Source organism: Oryzias latipes, chromosome 15, assembly GCF_053564925.1.
Source record: "Oryzias latipes strain Hd-rR chromosome 15, Olatipes_Hd-rR_3.1".
Classification (NCBI taxonomy): Eukaryota; Metazoa; Chordata; class Actinopteri; order Beloniformes; family Adrianichthyidae; genus Oryzias; species Oryzias latipes.
In genome coordinates this window covers 16,422,906-16,439,399 of record NC_136251.1, presented here as the reverse complement: position 1 = coordinate 16,439,399, position 16,494 = coordinate 16,422,906, and the positions used below count along the sequence as shown (strand labels likewise).

Here is a 16,494-nt window from a genome sequence, read left to right as displayed (position 1 = left end):
CTGCCTGAAGTGGGGACTCATTTTTTTTTTTTTTTGCCTGCTTCTTTGAGTCTTTGTGAAGATGTCCTGCTGATGAAATCCCTTTGGCTTCTTTTTTCATCTAATGGGTTACAGATGTTGCCCATCCAGTTAGACTGCCTTTAAAAAAAACAATCATTTCAATTTTGTTTTTTGAGAGGGAGGAGGCTTTTCTCCATATGAACACAATGACTATTTAGTCATCACACAAGCCCTTTGAGTCCAGTGTCTATGAATGAGTGGCATTGTATTTAGAAGAGCATCATAATTCTTTTGTAAGACATGAAATAAGTGTTTTTTTGTCAACAAAATATATACATTGAAAAAAAAAACATATTTGTTTCTCCTTTCAGTTTTAATTGAATAAGGCTGCTCATGACACTGTATCTTAAAGTAGATGTTACTTCAGCCTAATAATAAAAAGAATCATGTTTCACGCAGAAGTCTGGTGGCAGGCTCTCAAAGGTGCAGTCAGACGCGTTCATGATGCAGGCTCCACAGTGACAACTCAGAGCCACAGGGTATGTGACTGACGGATCCACGCCAGGCAGGCAGTCAGGAAGCTCAAATGTCTTGTAGTAAAAGTCCCGGTACGTACACACATTCTGGTACTGAATTGATCGTATCTTCATCAAGGGGTCCTGGAAAATACATCACAATCAACAAACCCATAACCCTTTATGTGGGTAAATAAACCATGTGATGGTTAGCAGTTATATGGTATAAAAGTCCAGCAATGGATTGCTGTTTAACTTTTTTTAAATGTAATTACTTTTTCTACTTTTTGTTCAAATAAATCAGACTAAACTAAAATGTTTAAACAAATATTTAAACATTGATCAATTTAATCAGATAAAAATGTATGTTGTATATAGGTAGACACTTTAAGCCATGGTCTTTCAAAAGAAACAAAGGTTTTGCACTTTGAATCTAATCTCATTTATGACCTGCATCATTCCTGTTTGGGGTCACAGGGTTACTGCAGTCTGACCTGTAGGGTAAAAGCGCAGTACACCTTGAACAGTTTGCCAGCCGATGGCAAGGCAGGCAGCACAGAGACAAACAACCACAGGCACGCACATTCAAACGGGACAATTTAGAGTCACCAAGCAACCTATGAAGCATGATTTTGGATTGTGGAGGCTGGAGTGCATGTAAGGGAAGAACATACAGACTCCTTACAGAAAGGATCCAGCTGGGATTTGAACCTGGACCTTCTTGTTGTGAAAAAAGTCCTAAGACTGCACCACTTTGAAGCCTTTATTTAATTAATTCTAATCTAGTTAAATTACTCAGTTCCTTCAGTGTTCCTTACAAAAACTATTAACAACAGTGTAGTGTAAATCCTAAATTAATGCTTAGTAGTTAAATATTTTTTAAAAATGTCTTCAAACAGCAGAGTTTTGATTAATTTCCTACCTTGGTAAGGCAGTGGCCACTGCAGACAGTGGTTTCCACCGTATGACAGCCAGAGCAGCCCTCCTTCTGCAGAGACAACTTCTGCTTGACTGGCTGGCAGTAAGGCAGCTGGAAGGCCGCTGGAAGGAAACGGGTATTCCGGTTTATTTAAAACATGTCAAGCATACACTTGAAAACATGTTTTAAAGAACAGCTCTACTTGCTTTCAATATTTATTGTCTCTCAGCCTCATCGATTCTGCTTAAATATGACAGTTTATGGATGCATGACATCATTAAATGGAAGACAAAAACCTCCAAATTGTGTCAAAACAAAAGCTTCAAGTCGAAATTATTGTCGGTTGAATTTGTATTCAAACTTATGCAAGAATACAATATCATTTGAGAAAATAACCAATTTGATCAGATTTTACACAATAACATAACACATATTATGATCTGTAATATTCTTTTTGTTATTCACATGAACTATTAAAGGAGAATAGCTTTAACAAAAAATTAGAATAGATGCCTTTAGGGTTTTACTTTTAAACTCTATATTAAAACCTTGTTCTTTGAAAAAGGTGCAAGTGTTTTTTCTTCTTTGTGAAATGTGATGCTTCATTTTGTAATATTCCCTATACTTAAGATTAGCCAAACATTTCTTTTACCTGCAGGGGCCAGGGACCAGAGGAAAGTTGAGGTTCCTAGAATAAAACTCAACATGAGGAGAAACATCACTCTGCTAACCCGGGAAATCATCCTGTGAAAAATAAAATTGACTCAAAACATATTTCTGGATATTTTAAACATTGAGGGATACACATACTTTAATAAAACAAAATCAAATCAAATCTAATATTGTTTTATGTCATTTTTTTCAGTTCTCAGAGTTATGCTATGATATCAGAATGAATAATTTTGTTTTTTTAAATCCCATCATATGCATCTAACTCCCCTCAATAACATAAGTGGGATTTTGCAATAAGTTTAACTTACCTCTCATGTATCTGCAGGCTGTGTGCTGAGGTCAGCTAAAACATCCTCACTCTTTTATATCCACGAGGTGTACAGGTGTTTGCTGTTGACAAAAAAAAATCTGCAGGTCAGTCGACTCTAATCCTGATGTCCTGTTTTTGCTAAACATAGGAAGCTTTGGCCAGTTTTAGCCCTTTGTTTACTTCTGGGATCATCCTTTCACTAAATCATTTCCTGTCAACAAACCACAGCGACAAAGAGAACAAGAAAAGAAAAGAGTATGTGGGACATTACACACAATCCCATGTGAAATGTGATCTAGTGGTTAGGATTCCTGATTTTCAATCACATTTGATTGCCATTATGGGAACATTGGTGTTGACTGTGGTGACTAAGCTAACTACAGAATTAGAGAATGTTGTTGTCAGTTTGTATACTTCCGGTCATTTCATGTTAATATCCAAAAGCTTTGAAGTATGCAATGCAACCAATGCTTTTCCAATTAGAAAGTAAACCCTTATGGTATGTCAAATCAAATCCGAATTGACAAAGCCTTTTGGATAAGAGGTGAAACATCTTCAACTTAAAAAAACCAAGTCCAGATGACAGCCCCTAAATGAGGGTCTGCATAGACATACCCTTCTGGTAATTCAGTTCCTAAAGTTCTTTTGACTCCATGTGAAAAATACAATTTTAGAACTTGCGACCATCTCATTTAGAAAAACAAAACTGCAGCAGAACGACTTGTCTCCTGGAAAATAATCCCATATTTTTGTGATCACGGTCAGTTTTCCATTCACTGCAGTGTTTACTTTCCTTTTGATCCCTGTTCTCAGCTGCATCCTGTCAGGTTAACAGTTGGGTTATAATGACACTAGACCATTCAGATTTAGTTGTTGAGCCTTCTTCTACGAAGGCTTTATTTCTGAACAGCAATTAATGATATTTACATCACATATTGCGTCATGAACGTCCAGTTTGAACTGTTTGTGTAAAAGCGGCAGAAAAACATGGCTGCACCTGTGTACAGAGAGGAAGAAGGACTTCACATTTGCTAATTCACTCCTCTTTTGTGTCTACTTGCCTGCATGTAATATTAAAATAGCCAAATGTAGTTATTTATGCTTTGGATATGAAAAAAAAGGCAGAATGCACGTCTGTTACATTTCAGAAATGAGAATTATCACTGTTTTATTGCTTTAAGCCATTACATCTATTGTTTCCTTGTGTCCTTTCTCTCTGGTAAAAATATTTTTAATGCATGATACAAATTTTTTAATACGTAATGTATATGCAGGCAGGCTGGTAGGAAGAATTTATTCCAGACTCGTACTCTGAATAATCATAAAAACCCAGACGAATGCAATGCAATAAAAGATGGCAGGAGAACACAAGGAAAAAAAATCATAGAAAGCATTATCAAAAGTATGAAGAACATTTAAAATTGAAATAAAAAGGAATCAAACAAACATCAAATTATTTTATATATAAAACAAAGAACATAAGTACTCGTATCAATAGCTAAAATAAAATAAAAAAACAGCTGCATTATCTGAGTACAGATGAAATAAAAATAATATTTTGAATACTGCTTGTATTAATTGTTTTTGCTTTAATATGATTACAAATGTCAAATTTTTCTAATTCTTTTTTACTTTAACAGCCTTAAATATTTTCATCCTTACTGCAGTTTGTTTCATTCAAGTTTGTTTCAAATTGCTGACTTGCTAATAAGTCAACAAGGCAAAATAAAGCAAATAATAGTAAAAATAACAGCAAAAAGAATTGAAATCATTTTTCAATTAATTCAATGATTCTGTCTAAGGAGCAAAACCGCAAAACTTTCTCTCTGGACCAAGAAGATGTAACTGAAAGGGATTTTTTTTTATAGATCAGTATGTTTTCACAGCCCTTCCAGGGATCATAGTCAGACTGTAAAAACTGAGAAAGTTTACAGTCTGAACTAAACTGAAAGTGGAAGAGGAGCGCCTTCACCAGCCTCTAAATCTGATCTGAGGAGGAAGGTCTTTACTACATTGGATTTTATGAACAACTGACATTAAGGAGCACAACAAAAGCAGTGTTCTCCTTTAGGTTTCAGCATTTATATGAATAGAAACGTATCATGTTACAACTTTTTAAATGAATACACTTTAATGCAACTATCAAAGTATAATATTTTGTAAAAGTAAAAAATTTCTCAGCACATATTTCCAACTACCCCTAGTTGTCCACCAGAGGGAAGCAGATGTCCACAAAAACAGAAATACATGTAGTACATTTTTCCAACCAGCGACTCTCGCTGATTTTTGGGGAGTAAGAAATGAAACTAATGACTCTTTTGGCATAAAACGTTGCAGAACCATTGATTGTATGTGAGAACCCCTGCTTTATGAGCTCGATACATGCGCCAACGCTCTGGTGTTGCCGGACACCAAGAGAGAAAGTGGAACCATTGTGCGTGATCTTGTTCAGCGTCGGCTGTCAAATCAGGACGGAACCAACAGCAAGGTTTGCGCATGTGCAGAGGAAAGTGGTTACGAAAATATTACATCCAGCTCGTTTTTCCGTCGGAAAAAAGACTTCACAGGAGGCAAAAACAGAGGAGAGGGGCAAAAGAATGGCAGAAGAGGAGGACGGTCAGGCTAAGGTAATGACGCGCGGAATAAGCGTTGCTCAAAAAGAAAAGGAAGATCAAGATCTCTCGACGATATATTCAGATTCAGAAGGTCAGGTCAGGAGTATTTATAGGGAGCAACCACCCATCAACTATGAGGAAAGGATACTTTATTTAATTTACAACAACTGGAAAATGCTAACAAAATATAAAAAAAATTCTACGTTTTGAGGTTTTTTAAAACATGCTGGTGACAAATGATAAGAATTTAATAATATTTTTTGTCTTTTGTTTGTTTAGATAATTCTTCTAGGAACATTTACTGTAAATTTGTCATATTCTTATAAGTAAACTGAGCATTTATCGTCACCATCACCAAAACTAGAAGTCATTAATAAGAATAGAGTCTTGTCCCGGGGAACAAACATTTTGTTTTTATTTATGTCTTTTCTTTCTCTGCATCTTTGCTGTCTGTCTGCTCTTCAGGAGTTTAAACTCTTGGGGATCTTGGATGTCCAGAGGACACCCTGTGCCCGAGACGCCATCTTACATGGAGCCGGAGGTTCAGTAGCTGCTGGAGTTCTTTATTTTCTGGCCACAAGTAAGTCAAAACAACAGCTTTGCCTGTTTAGGAGGCTTGTCTAGCTCTAGTTACATCGCTGACACTCTGTTATTACTGCAAAAACCTTCTTTTTTTCCTGTCCTTCATTTGTTAACTTGTACACCATATGTGTGTTGTAAGTGGATATTATTGATTAAGTTTAAAAGAAGTTTTTCTTTATTTTTGAGTTCTTACTTTTAAAGCATTTGGTAAAACAAAAATGCTCAGCATATGTTTCTGTTGAAACATCCACCATGTTGATCATTAAACCTGATGTGTGGAGTTTTATTCAAATTCCACTCAATCAAAACCAGAGTATTTATGAAAATTTTTCTAAATCTTTAGAAAAAAAATGTTTCATTTCAGGTTTTGATCTTATATCAAACAAAGCCAAACATCTCTTTTGTCCTCCAACTTTCCTCCCAGTGAATATGAAGCATTAGTAAGTGTTAGTTAGTGTGGATTATACTCTCCGTGAACTCTTTGTTCTGTCATCCTCAGGTAGAGTAAAGAGATCTTTCGATGTGGGATTTGCTGGATTTTTCCTCACCACTCTTGGATCTTGGTTAGTATTTTTTTTGTTTTGTTTTGTTTACAACTCTGCCTGTAATCTGCCCTTTGTCACCCATCCCTTTGTGGTAGTTTTTGTCTTTGTTGTGTTTAACCTTTGACACCATTCTGCCTCCATCTGCAGGTTTTACTGCAGAATTCACCATGCTAAGTTACGTGTGCAGCAGAGGCTGATTCAAGAAGGCATCAAGAACAAGGTTATGTATGAAGGAACTGCTCTGGACCCCACAAAGAACCCTAAATCAGAAGCACCTTCAGGACCTTCCTGACATCCTGCACTGAACCTCACCTCCAGGACTGCAGCTGAACTCTCTCCCACTTTAAATTATAGGGGGAAAACTCACAACTTTTAAGGAAGTGTTTTCTCTTGTCTTGGTTTAACATGACTTTGAACTGAAGTGCTGAATAAAAACTGTCAGTTCGATCAGTTTCAGACTAAATTATGCTAAATTGTATTAAAAAAAAAGGACATAAAGGTGTCTCCCATTTGAAGCAACTGTCTCAATTATATTTATGGGTGTCATGTCACAGAGATTGAGGCCTGGATTAATCCTATTTTATTAAATTTTAAAGCATTTTATGAAGATGTTATATCACTGGTAAAAAGCTATCTAAATGTAAAAAAAGAGGATTTTAGTGAGACTCCTGTAAATCTTGGATGCTTGTCAAAAAAGATAAAGATCAGGCAGTTTGAGAAAAGGTGATGAGAAATCCTCAAACATCAACATCTGTAGAAATCCCAACTGCATTATAATTATTGTAACTACTTCATGGGACTTTTTTGAGCCAAATTTGGATCCTGTATAAAATAATAATGCCTTTCAATGATATATATGTGATGTAAGAGGGTGAACTGTGTGGAAATTAAAGTTTTGTCAAAGTGTGGAATATCTTAACTGTTGTGCAACTAAGCGGCCAGCAGGTGTCACTACATTCATTCTAATGGCTGAAGACTTCTAAAACATGAAGAAAAAACACATTGTAAGTCATCCAAATGTACAAACACAAAATCAAATAATGACAAAAAAAAATAACCTTTTTGGAAACGAGACGGGTAAGTGACAGCTTCTGAATCAACATAAGAGATTGGAAGGTTCGGTTAACTGCTGAAATGGTAAAAATCACAGGGAAAACATGTGGGCAGTTAACCCTTGTGCTATCTTAGATGACCCCACCCTTACATTGACGTGTTCTCCCTAGTCCCTACCATGACAAAGGTGGATAAAGGTGGAAAGATTTCATGTAATCCATGGACACCAGTGAAGATCACAAATCATTGAAGAAAAATGGTTCAGCGCACTGTCTAGTGGGTCTAGATGACCCAACGTTAAAGTGCCTAGGATAGCACAAGGGTTACACTTACAAATCCAAGAGGAAATCACCTGAATCACACGATGACAGAGACACTTGTCACATGTCTGCATTGCTCAAATGTTGGTAAAGCAAATAAGGAGCATGTATTGATCTAGATTGGTTGTGTGGTGCACATATGTGTGTCAGTCACAAATGGTTGGCAGTTGCTCTTTAGTGTCAAAAACCTAGGCAGGTATTAAGCTAAGAGCACTGGTAAGCAAAAAATGACATTAAAAAAGGTCAAATTTATTTTATTCGTTTTTCTTGGGCACGATCTTCTGCCTGACTAAATCCTGCACACTATCCTGTGGTCAGAATAGTGGTTTTCTTGTTTCATTTATTCAGAAACAACACAAACAGAAAACAACAGTTTGAAAGATCTTTCTACTGTCACATAAAGTTGATGTGAGCTTCTTTCGAAGACTTTAAAGTACATTGATAACATATTTGAATTGGCCTTTAAATGCAAATTCTCTCTTCCCCACTAAAACTAACGCATACATGTGGAGGACTTTTGAGCACATTCAAAGCAGGCGGCTCAGATAAGGAGTCTGCAGAAAGTGGCCACTTGCATTTATAGACCTGTCAGGTACTTTTGCACCACCATCATGCATATTCAGACTGTTTTCTTTGTTCTTTAAATGGAAACAGAGCCTTCAACTGGGTTTAAAACTATTTTGAATCTGTTTGATCAATTTTTCACTTGTTTGGGAAAAAATTGGGTTTAATACTCGATGGAAACTGACATTCAGAGGTAAGAAATAATTCAAGTTTAATAGGTTGATAAATTGTTTTAAAGGTAAAAAGAAAAGCAGGAGGAAAAAGAGAAAAAAACTGTAATTTATCAAGAATTTAAAGATAATTTGTTCCATCTGTTTTTTTTAATTCAGCACTTTTTACTTGTCTAAAATCCTTTAAACTTGATGTGACTTTCTGTTATTTTCCTTCTAATTTAGTAAACTTCGCGGTTTGGTAAGGATAGAACTGATTTCTGCGAATGAAGAGGAATAAATTATATTGAAATAACATATTGACTATTTTATATTTAAAAATGACCATAAGCTTTATGCCTTATGACATTTTTTGCAACAGTGAGGTGTACCATGGGCCATTATCTGTGACAATGTGTAACCCTTTTCTCAGAAATGCCCCTTTTTTAATCATTTTTAACCCTTGTGCTATCCTAGGCACTTTAACATTGGGAGTTGGGTCATCTAGACCCACTAGACAGTGCACTGAACCTTTTTTCTTCAATGATTTGTGATCTTCACGGATTACATGAAATCTTTCCACCTTTATCCACCTTTGTCATGTCATCTAAGATAGCACAAGGGTTAGAATGCTCAAATTGGGTCTGAAGAAGTTTTCAGTTAGTACTTTCTACACTAAACGTAAATGGTTATAGTATACTCATAATGCTTAACTCAACTTTACTAAATGCAATAAACTTCAATGATTTGTGATCTTCACTGGTGTCCATGGATTACATGAAATCTTTCCACCTTTATCCATCTTTGTCATGGTAGGGAGAACACGTCAATGTAAGGGTGGGGTCATCTAAGATAGCACAAGGGTTAAAAGGCATGAATACAGTTTCTCAGAGAGCTAAATATACATGTAGAAAATCAAAACAGAAGTTAATTAAAAAATGAGAGAAAATCTAGAAAAACAGGCTTTCCAAATTTTACTTTAGCCATTCATCTTGTGTTTATGTATTTATTTCCCTGAAAACACAAAGCAAAATGCAGTTTTGTAGTTAGTCCCTATTTACTATTAAATGTTAAATGTTATTGCTGTCTGATACACTCAAAAGTTATATGGTTCTTTTTTGTTTATTTAGCAATTTCACAAACCCAAATCCCCTAATTTATGTAGAATCTATGAACAAATTCAAGGTCCTTTCGGAAGGATGGAGGATGCTAAGTTTTGCAGAAACAGCAGTTCCGTTCTTTTCCTCCTCAGCTCAGAGGAGAAGCTTCAGACGATGATTCTGGCTTAGGAGTGGCTTGACATAAGGAATGTGACATCCAGTCACTTTGTGCTATTTGATTCGGACGGTTTGTGTGATGGTTCTTGATGCTTTCTCCTTGTCAGTCCCTTTTTGTGATGGCAAACTTCTGAATGAATTTGCTTGACAATCCTATTAAGTCTGTGATTATTCCTGATACTGGTGCACTCTGAACAACCAGCTTGTTTCACAGTGACCTCTAGTGACTTGACCTGCTTGTTGTGCTGCTTGTTTACTGGAAATCTCCTCATGATGGCGGATCATAGTGACTCAGAGCCTCACAGGTGTTTTAGCTGATTATGGTGTGATGCCATGGATTCCAACATAACATTTCTTCACAATATTTAAATGTTCTGAACATTAAATGTTAGGATTTCATTTACTGCGAACCACAATAATCAAAAATAGAATGCTACAAAGATTTCATTCTGTGTAAGGACTATTTAAAATTTGAGTCTCACTTTTTGATTTGACGACAAAAACACTACAACAACTCCACAATAGGATATTCTAAGTTTTCAGATGTAGATGTAGTTCAAAGTAGGACACTTGAAGTTTATTGCATTTAGTAAAGTTGAGTTAAGCATTATGAGTATACTATAACCATTTACGTTTAGTGTAGAAAGTAATAACTGAAAACTTCTTCAGACCCAATTTAAGCATTCTAACCCTTGTGCTATCTTAGATGACATGACAAAGGTGGATAAAGGTGGAAAGATTTCATGTAATCCATGGACACCAGTGAAGATCACAAATCATTAAAGAAAAAAAAGTTCAGAGCACTGTCTAGTGGGTCTAGATGACCCAACTCCCAATGTCACAGTGCCTAGGATAGCACAAGGGTTACATAGACTAATTTTTGCCAAGGGTGAATCAGGCAGCACTAAATAAAAAAAGTTATTGCCAGAGGACATATTTTTTAATCTGCTAAAACTCTTCAAACTTCTTGTTGACACTCAGACTAATGCAGGTTTTGCACACTGACTGTTTTCTGCTTTTTTTTAATAGAAATTTCTGGCTACGAGATCCACTGTGAGCTGTTCTCTAAGGGCTTCCCAGCCAATCCGCATATCTGACAAAGTAAATAACAACCTTATGGCTTCTTATGGCTCCAATTAACAAAGTATTGCCGACTATCCTCTGGTTTGTCAATGTCACTGAAAGCCCTGCCAGGAACGACACCACACCTGTAAAAGTAGCCAGTGTCATCCACTGGCTGACTTTCAGCATCGGACTGCCAGCCATCGGGTTGGCCATTTATATCCTGAAAAATTTCTCCAAAGGTTTGACCAAGTTCATGTTTTGTTGATTTATCAATATTATTATTATTATTATTATTATTATTATTATTATATTGGAGCATAATTTCCTCCTCTGTGCTCTCCGTGCAGGTCAAATTAAAGTTCCCATGCAGGCCAAGTTTCTTTTGGTGTCCGACATCATCAGTTTCTTTGGTCGTCCCAGCATAAATGTTAGCACTCAGGACAGCACACTTTGCTCCTCTGGTGCCACTGAATTCATCTTCTACTTCAGCGTCACTTCCAACATTACCATGATGTTTTTAATAGCCCAGGAGCACCACCTGCTGGTCACCTGCAGGCCGTTCCGTGACTGCTGTGGCCGTGTCAGGCAGTCTCGTGTGGTTGTGTTGTTGACATGGGCTTCTCCATTTGCCATCTTGGCCCTCGCCATGCTGAATTACCAAATCTGGTTTGCTGTGGCTCTGCTCGCCCCTTTTCCCTTCCTCCTCTTTTTCACAATGGATGCTTGGAGGTCCCTGAACTGCCTCAGCCGCCCCAGCACAGAGAAGAGGAGAGCCACATGGGGGATTAGTGTGATCCTGATCAACTACACCTTCCTCTACTCTCCCTTTATCATCAGCATCCTCCTGGCAGCTCTCTCCCTTAATGAACCTGTCTGCTATCTTGGACTTGTGTCTCACTTGTTGCTCTATCTCAGCCCTCTGGTGGACCCATTTATTTATATATTCATGAACAAAGGGCTGAAAGAGGTGCTGAAGGCACTGCCTTGCTGCCAATACTTTCACAAGAGGCAGAAAATGAGACCCACTGTCCCCACTGTGACAGAAACTGTGCTCATGCAGACAAAGCTTTGAAAAGAGATGTTTATGAAAAACTTGAAACATTTCGTTTGCTGACTTGCAACCTTTACTGTTTTCTAACCTTATAAAGAAACGTTTTCGTTGATCAGAAGGTCACAACTGCAGTATATGTATTTGGCCTGAAGGTGGAGCTCCAGCTTGTCTTTCAAGAACAATTGAATCCAGTTGCTGCTACTACCTACAAACCAACTGTTGCATATAGCAAAAAGACAGCAAAAAAACAAAACAAAACAAAAACACACAAAAAAAACTCTGCACTGTCAGACTCAAGGCAACATCCATGAGCGTTCAAGCAGGAGACAGCTAAGCTTCAGGAGTTTGAGTACAGGACACACATCAGGTCTTCAAACAATTCTTGATATTTTTCATTTCCAGACCATCAAATGCTTTTGCACATAAAAATCCTACTACTAACTTAAAAAAAAACCACAACAAAAAAACATCAACAATATCCTAAAGGTGCAGTATGCTACACATCTGCTGCACTGCACTTAGACACTCTTAATTCTTTTAATTAATATTTACTTTACATTATTTATTATGCACCAAAACCTATTTGTTAGGTTGAAACGCAAATTACTCATATTTGTTGGATAGTACAATGAACACGGATCCAATCTGTTTTTTCTCTGGGTGCTATAGTCCAAGAATGGAGGCCTCCAACTTTACTGTTTTGACACTTTGGCAAACCATCTACAAAATAAGTTACATTTCATTCTGATTACACGTGGACTGCATAGAGACTCCAATCAAATTTTGATTAGATTAGTCATGAAACTCAGAAAGTGACCGACTAATTTCTAAAAGTCAGGATAAGGAGCTGAGGAGGCTTGGTGTTCGTCAAACGGCAATAATGCACTCAAATGCTTGGCCACGTTGAGACAGACAGTTAACATATTGAGTTTCAGCTGTACAGTAAGTTTCATTTGTTTGTTGAAACCTCTAAGTAAGACAGATGTGGGTTTGACAGCGTTCCTGGCTTCAGTCCTGGCTCAGCTTTTTCGGAGTTTGGATGTTCTTCATTTCTCAAAGTGCTCCAGCCGAGAAGCAGAAACATGCATGCTTGGTTGTTATTCTGCTCTGTTGATGAACTATTAGACAGATGGATTTAGAAACAAGCTTGCCAAGTCATAGTCTGTAAAAAGATCTGGATGTAAAAGACATTTGAAAGAAAATCCATGTGTAGTTTTGAACTTTGATCTTTACATGCTTTTATTTTGAAATGTGAAAACGAAAACTGACTAAAAAGCAGTTGCACAACGATTAATGTGCAAATATTAGATAAGCATGCCCAAGAGCACCCATAATTTGAGTGTTGCATGTCCAAAACAACTGGAAAGAAGTAAAACCTGAGAGAATCTGTCTTCATTTATTAAAAACTAAATTGCAAATTTCTTAATTTTTTAGCAGTAAGTTATTTTTTATGTGCTCTAATGTTCATTTATGTGCAGTGACACATGTTCAAATGAAAGTCACTTGTACAAAAAAGATTACTATGTTAAAAAGAAAATTTAAGATAGTCTTTAACTTTTTCTTAGAAAACGTCTTGACAGAGACAAACAGACCCCTTGGATTTTGCTGAAGTTACTTGGCAATTACTTTGAAAGTCCAATTTTGTCTTTGTGAAGCCGCAGTTTTTTCCCTTAATTTTATACTGTTTCAGAACATTTTGGAATTAGAAATGATACCTGCTATTCTTATGATACAAAAATTAAGCTCTATTATTTTCACAAAACCTTTCAAAGAACTTACTAGAAAATACTGGGTTTGAATCAGTGACGTTAAAACTAAAAGGGTTCAAAAGTTCCTAATTTCCAAACAGGGCTCTTTGTTCTCAGCCTGTACTTGTTGATTCTAATTTTAAATTAATTTCTAAAATTTACTAAACTAAAATTTTAGGTGAAGCATTCTGCTATCTCAGACTTCCTGCTTCTGCTCAAACAATAAGGTCTATCTCCATCCTTGAGTCTGGACTCAAAGCTTTCCTCCTGTTTTATAAAGTTAAATCAAAGCTGGCTTAAGCGACCGTGAGCCATGCTTTCCGTTTTGCCACCAAAGCCTAAGAAAGTTGGGAGTTATTCTAGGATTCTCTGGGCTTTTTTCTCTTTACCATGACTGCTGTCTTTACTGCCATTTTTCTGTTTGTCTTTTTCCTGTCCTATCTGATCCCACACTGCTCACGGCAGATTACCGTCCACTGGCTTTTTCGGCCAAAGGTTTCTCCCTGTTTTTACCAGGCATAGAATCCTGAGCAGTCATCTTTGCTCATGGTAATCCCACAAGCAAGGATTATACAAACAAGTGTTCAATAAAACCTGTAATAACAAACATATGCCATCTGTAAAATCCTATAAAAACTATTTTATACAGATTGCATCTTCTGGACTGAATTAAATAATGATTTTATTTCAAATGAATGCATTTATAATTGTTTGAAAACAAATATTGTATTGGTTTGATGTGAGTTTTTTTTTTGTTTATTTAAAAAAATCTTTAAAGATAAAAAAATAATATTTTTCCAGTTTTCAGTAAAAGTTAATAAATACAAATTTTTTTCTTCCTTTGTGATTCTAAAAAGTTCATCCTGAAGTTTCATTTTTAAACTCCTATTTCGGCTCTTTGTTACAAATGACTATAAAAACAATTTGCAGCAAGTTTTTTTCTAACCTTGACAGAGAATCCTTGCATATGCAAAATCAGACAAGTGCCTTGCACATGACCTTCTTCAGAGAACTTGTACTTTTTGGAAGATGTGTGAAGGCGTGAAACATTCTCATGAGAAAGTCTATGTTTTCTCTGTGGAAACTTATACAGCCTGTGCTGTCTGTGGCTTTCGTTTCAGCTTGCATTCTCACACACATTAGAGGACAAAACGCCGTCTTTACCATATGTTTATGTGCTTCCTCTTCACACAGGAAGTGCCCTGGAGGTTGTTAAGAAGTCAGTCAGACGCGGGGTAAAAGGTTGCAGCACAGATCAGAAGCTGTTACCCCATCCATGAAAGCGTCTCAATTTTTTTCTTTTAATTCATGGAACAATGTGATATTATAATCAGAAGAGAAAAAGAAAAATGTAAGAAACACGCAGGCAATTTGTAAAAACTGCATTTTTTTCTCAGTTTGACCAAAGAAATTTTGAAAAATGTCATTTTAGGTAAATAGATGCTCAAGTAACAATTTAATGAAAGATAAGATCAGAAGTTTTAGTAATTATTCTGTCAAATCAAACAGCTTTTTTATGTAAGCTTACAGATACGATCAGCAATGAATCACAACACCTGCTTCTCCTTGCAGCCAAACCTCACAGTGGCTTTCAGCTGACTGGTTCATCTGTCCATAAAGAGGGCTGCAGTTCATTATCGCACCTTTCATGGTCTTTTCTCATTCTGCCAGCATCAAGCATTTACCTTGGCATGTCTTTAACACTTAGAAGACAGCTATGAGATGCAGCTCAGGCGGACACAATGGTGGAGTCAGGGAGTGGCAGAATCAGAGTCTTTAATATAAGTCCAGGAGGCCATCCAAAAGGGAAATACGAACAGGAGCAAAAGCACTAGGAACTCTGGAAATAATGGCTAGATTTCTCACAGTGAAAGAAAGACAATCTGGCACTGGCTTGTGAAGAAGCACTGCTTATTTAGGGAAGACAATGAGACACAGGTGGAGCACATTAGGGCAGAAGAAGATCACACAGCAGGAACTGGAAATGAAAACAGGGGAAGGACAGGACTACAAAATAAAACAGGAAGTGACAACCAAAAAGCTAACTAGTCCTGACAGTACCCCTCCTCCCACGGCCGACCCCGCGCGGCCCAGGCCCGTGAGAGGCGTGGAAATCCCGGATGAGCTGGGGCGGGAGGGAACCCAGGACCGTTTCTCTGGCCTGTAGCCCTCCCAACCCACCAAGTACTGGCGACCCCGTCCCCGACGCCGTACCGCCAGCAGGCGGTAGACAGTATAAACAGGGCCTCCATCAAGGATCCAGGGGGCGGAGGTGGTACAGATGACGGAACCAGGGGGCTTTCCCGCACAGGCTTGATGCGGCTGACATGGAAAGTGGGATGAATCCGAGAAGACCTGGGTAAGCGGAGTCTGACAGCAGAGCGGTTAATAATTTTTGATACTGGAAATGGTCCAATAAATCTCGGGGCCAGCTTACGGCACCGCACTTTCAGCGGGAGGTGCCGGGATGAAAGCCACACCTTCTGCCCAGGCGAGTAAACAGGAGCAGGACGACGGCGGCGGTCTGCAGACTTCTTGTATGAGAGTGACGATTTCACCAGGGCTGCCCTCGCTCTGATCCACATGCCTTTACAACGACACACCATAGCTGCCGCTGAAAAAACTGCAATATCTTTTTCCAAGCTCTGAAACAGAGGAGGCTGGTAACCAAAAACCACCTGAAAGGGCGTCAGCCCAGTGGAGGCAGAGGGTAATGTGTTGTGGGCGTATTCCACCCAGGGAAGGGATCTGGACCAGGATGAGGGATTCTGCCCAGACAGGCATCGCAGTCCCGTTTCCAGATCCTGATTCACTCGCTCTGTCTGACCATTGCTTTGGGGGTGGTAACCTGAGGTCAGGTTGGGCTCAGCACCTATCAGGACACAAAACCCCCTCCAGAATTATGCGACAAATTGTGGGTCCCAGTCAGACAGAATGCTTCAAGGAAATCCAAAGTCTTTAAACAGACGGGTGGTGGAGTTCAGCAGTCTGTTTGGCAGTTGGAAGTTTGGGCAGGGCGAAAAACTTGGTCATCTTGGAGAATCTGTCAACAACTGCATGAAGCACAGTGTTACCTTGAGATTCAGGTAATCCAGTGACAAAATCCACA

The 16,494-nt window shown here is 37.9% G+C and overlaps 3 protein-coding genes across 3 annotated transcripts; 2 read left to right on the top strand and 1 right to left on the bottom strand.

The window, feature by feature from the left end:
* Positions 1–354: 354 nt before the first annotated feature.
* Positions 355–2,441, bottom strand: lhb (luteinizing hormone subunit beta). Its single transcript, NM_001137653.2, is given in 4 exon segments — positions 355–659; positions 1,438–1,556; positions 2,087–2,178; positions 2,415–2,441. Coding segments are annotated over 3 exon segments (441 nt in total). The 5' UTR covers position 2,178; positions 2,415–2,441; the 3' UTR covers positions 355–428.
* A 2,377-nt stretch (positions 2,442–4,818) lies between these two features.
* On the top strand, positions 4,819–7,069 carry cox20 (cytochrome c oxidase assembly factor COX20). Its single transcript, XM_004077029.5, has 4 exons — positions 4,819–5,043; positions 5,497–5,611; positions 6,113–6,176; positions 6,306–7,069. The coding sequence occupies exons 1-4, from the start codon at positions 5,014–5,016 to the stop codon at positions 6,448–6,450; spliced, it is 354 nt and encodes a 117-aa protein (XP_004077077.3). The 5' UTR covers positions 4,819–5,013; the 3' UTR covers positions 6,451–7,069.
* A 76-nt stretch (positions 7,070–7,145) lies between these two features.
* Positions 7,146–12,457, top strand: LOC110016508 (adrenocorticotropic hormone receptor-like). The gene is made up of 2 exons (XM_078932497.1): positions 7,146–7,235; positions 10,551–12,457. The coding sequence occupies exon 2, from the start codon at positions 10,951–10,953 to the stop codon at positions 11,656–11,658; it is 708 nt and encodes a 235-aa protein (XP_078788623.1). The 5' UTR covers positions 7,146–7,235; positions 10,551–10,950; the 3' UTR covers positions 11,659–12,457.
* The last annotated feature ends 4,037 nt before the right edge of the window (positions 12,458–16,494 follow it).

Bases quoted from the DNA above. Each gene is read 5' to 3' on its own strand.
- cox20 (XM_004077029.5), top strand. From the start codon at position 5,014: ATGGCAGAAGAGGAGGACGGTCAGGCTAAG. The intron at 5,044-5,496 runs GTAATGACGCGC...TCTGCTCTTCAG, and splicing joins AGGAGGACGGTCAGGCTAAG to GAGTTTAAACTCTTGGGGAT. The intron at 5,612-6,112 runs GTAAGTCAAAAC...TGTCATCCTCAG, and splicing joins TCTTTATTTTCTGGCCACAA to GTAGAGTAAAGAGATCTTTC.
- LOC110016508 (XM_078932497.1), top strand. From the start codon at position 10,951: ATGCAGGCCAAGTTTCTTTTGGTGTCCGACATCATCAGTTTCTTTGGT.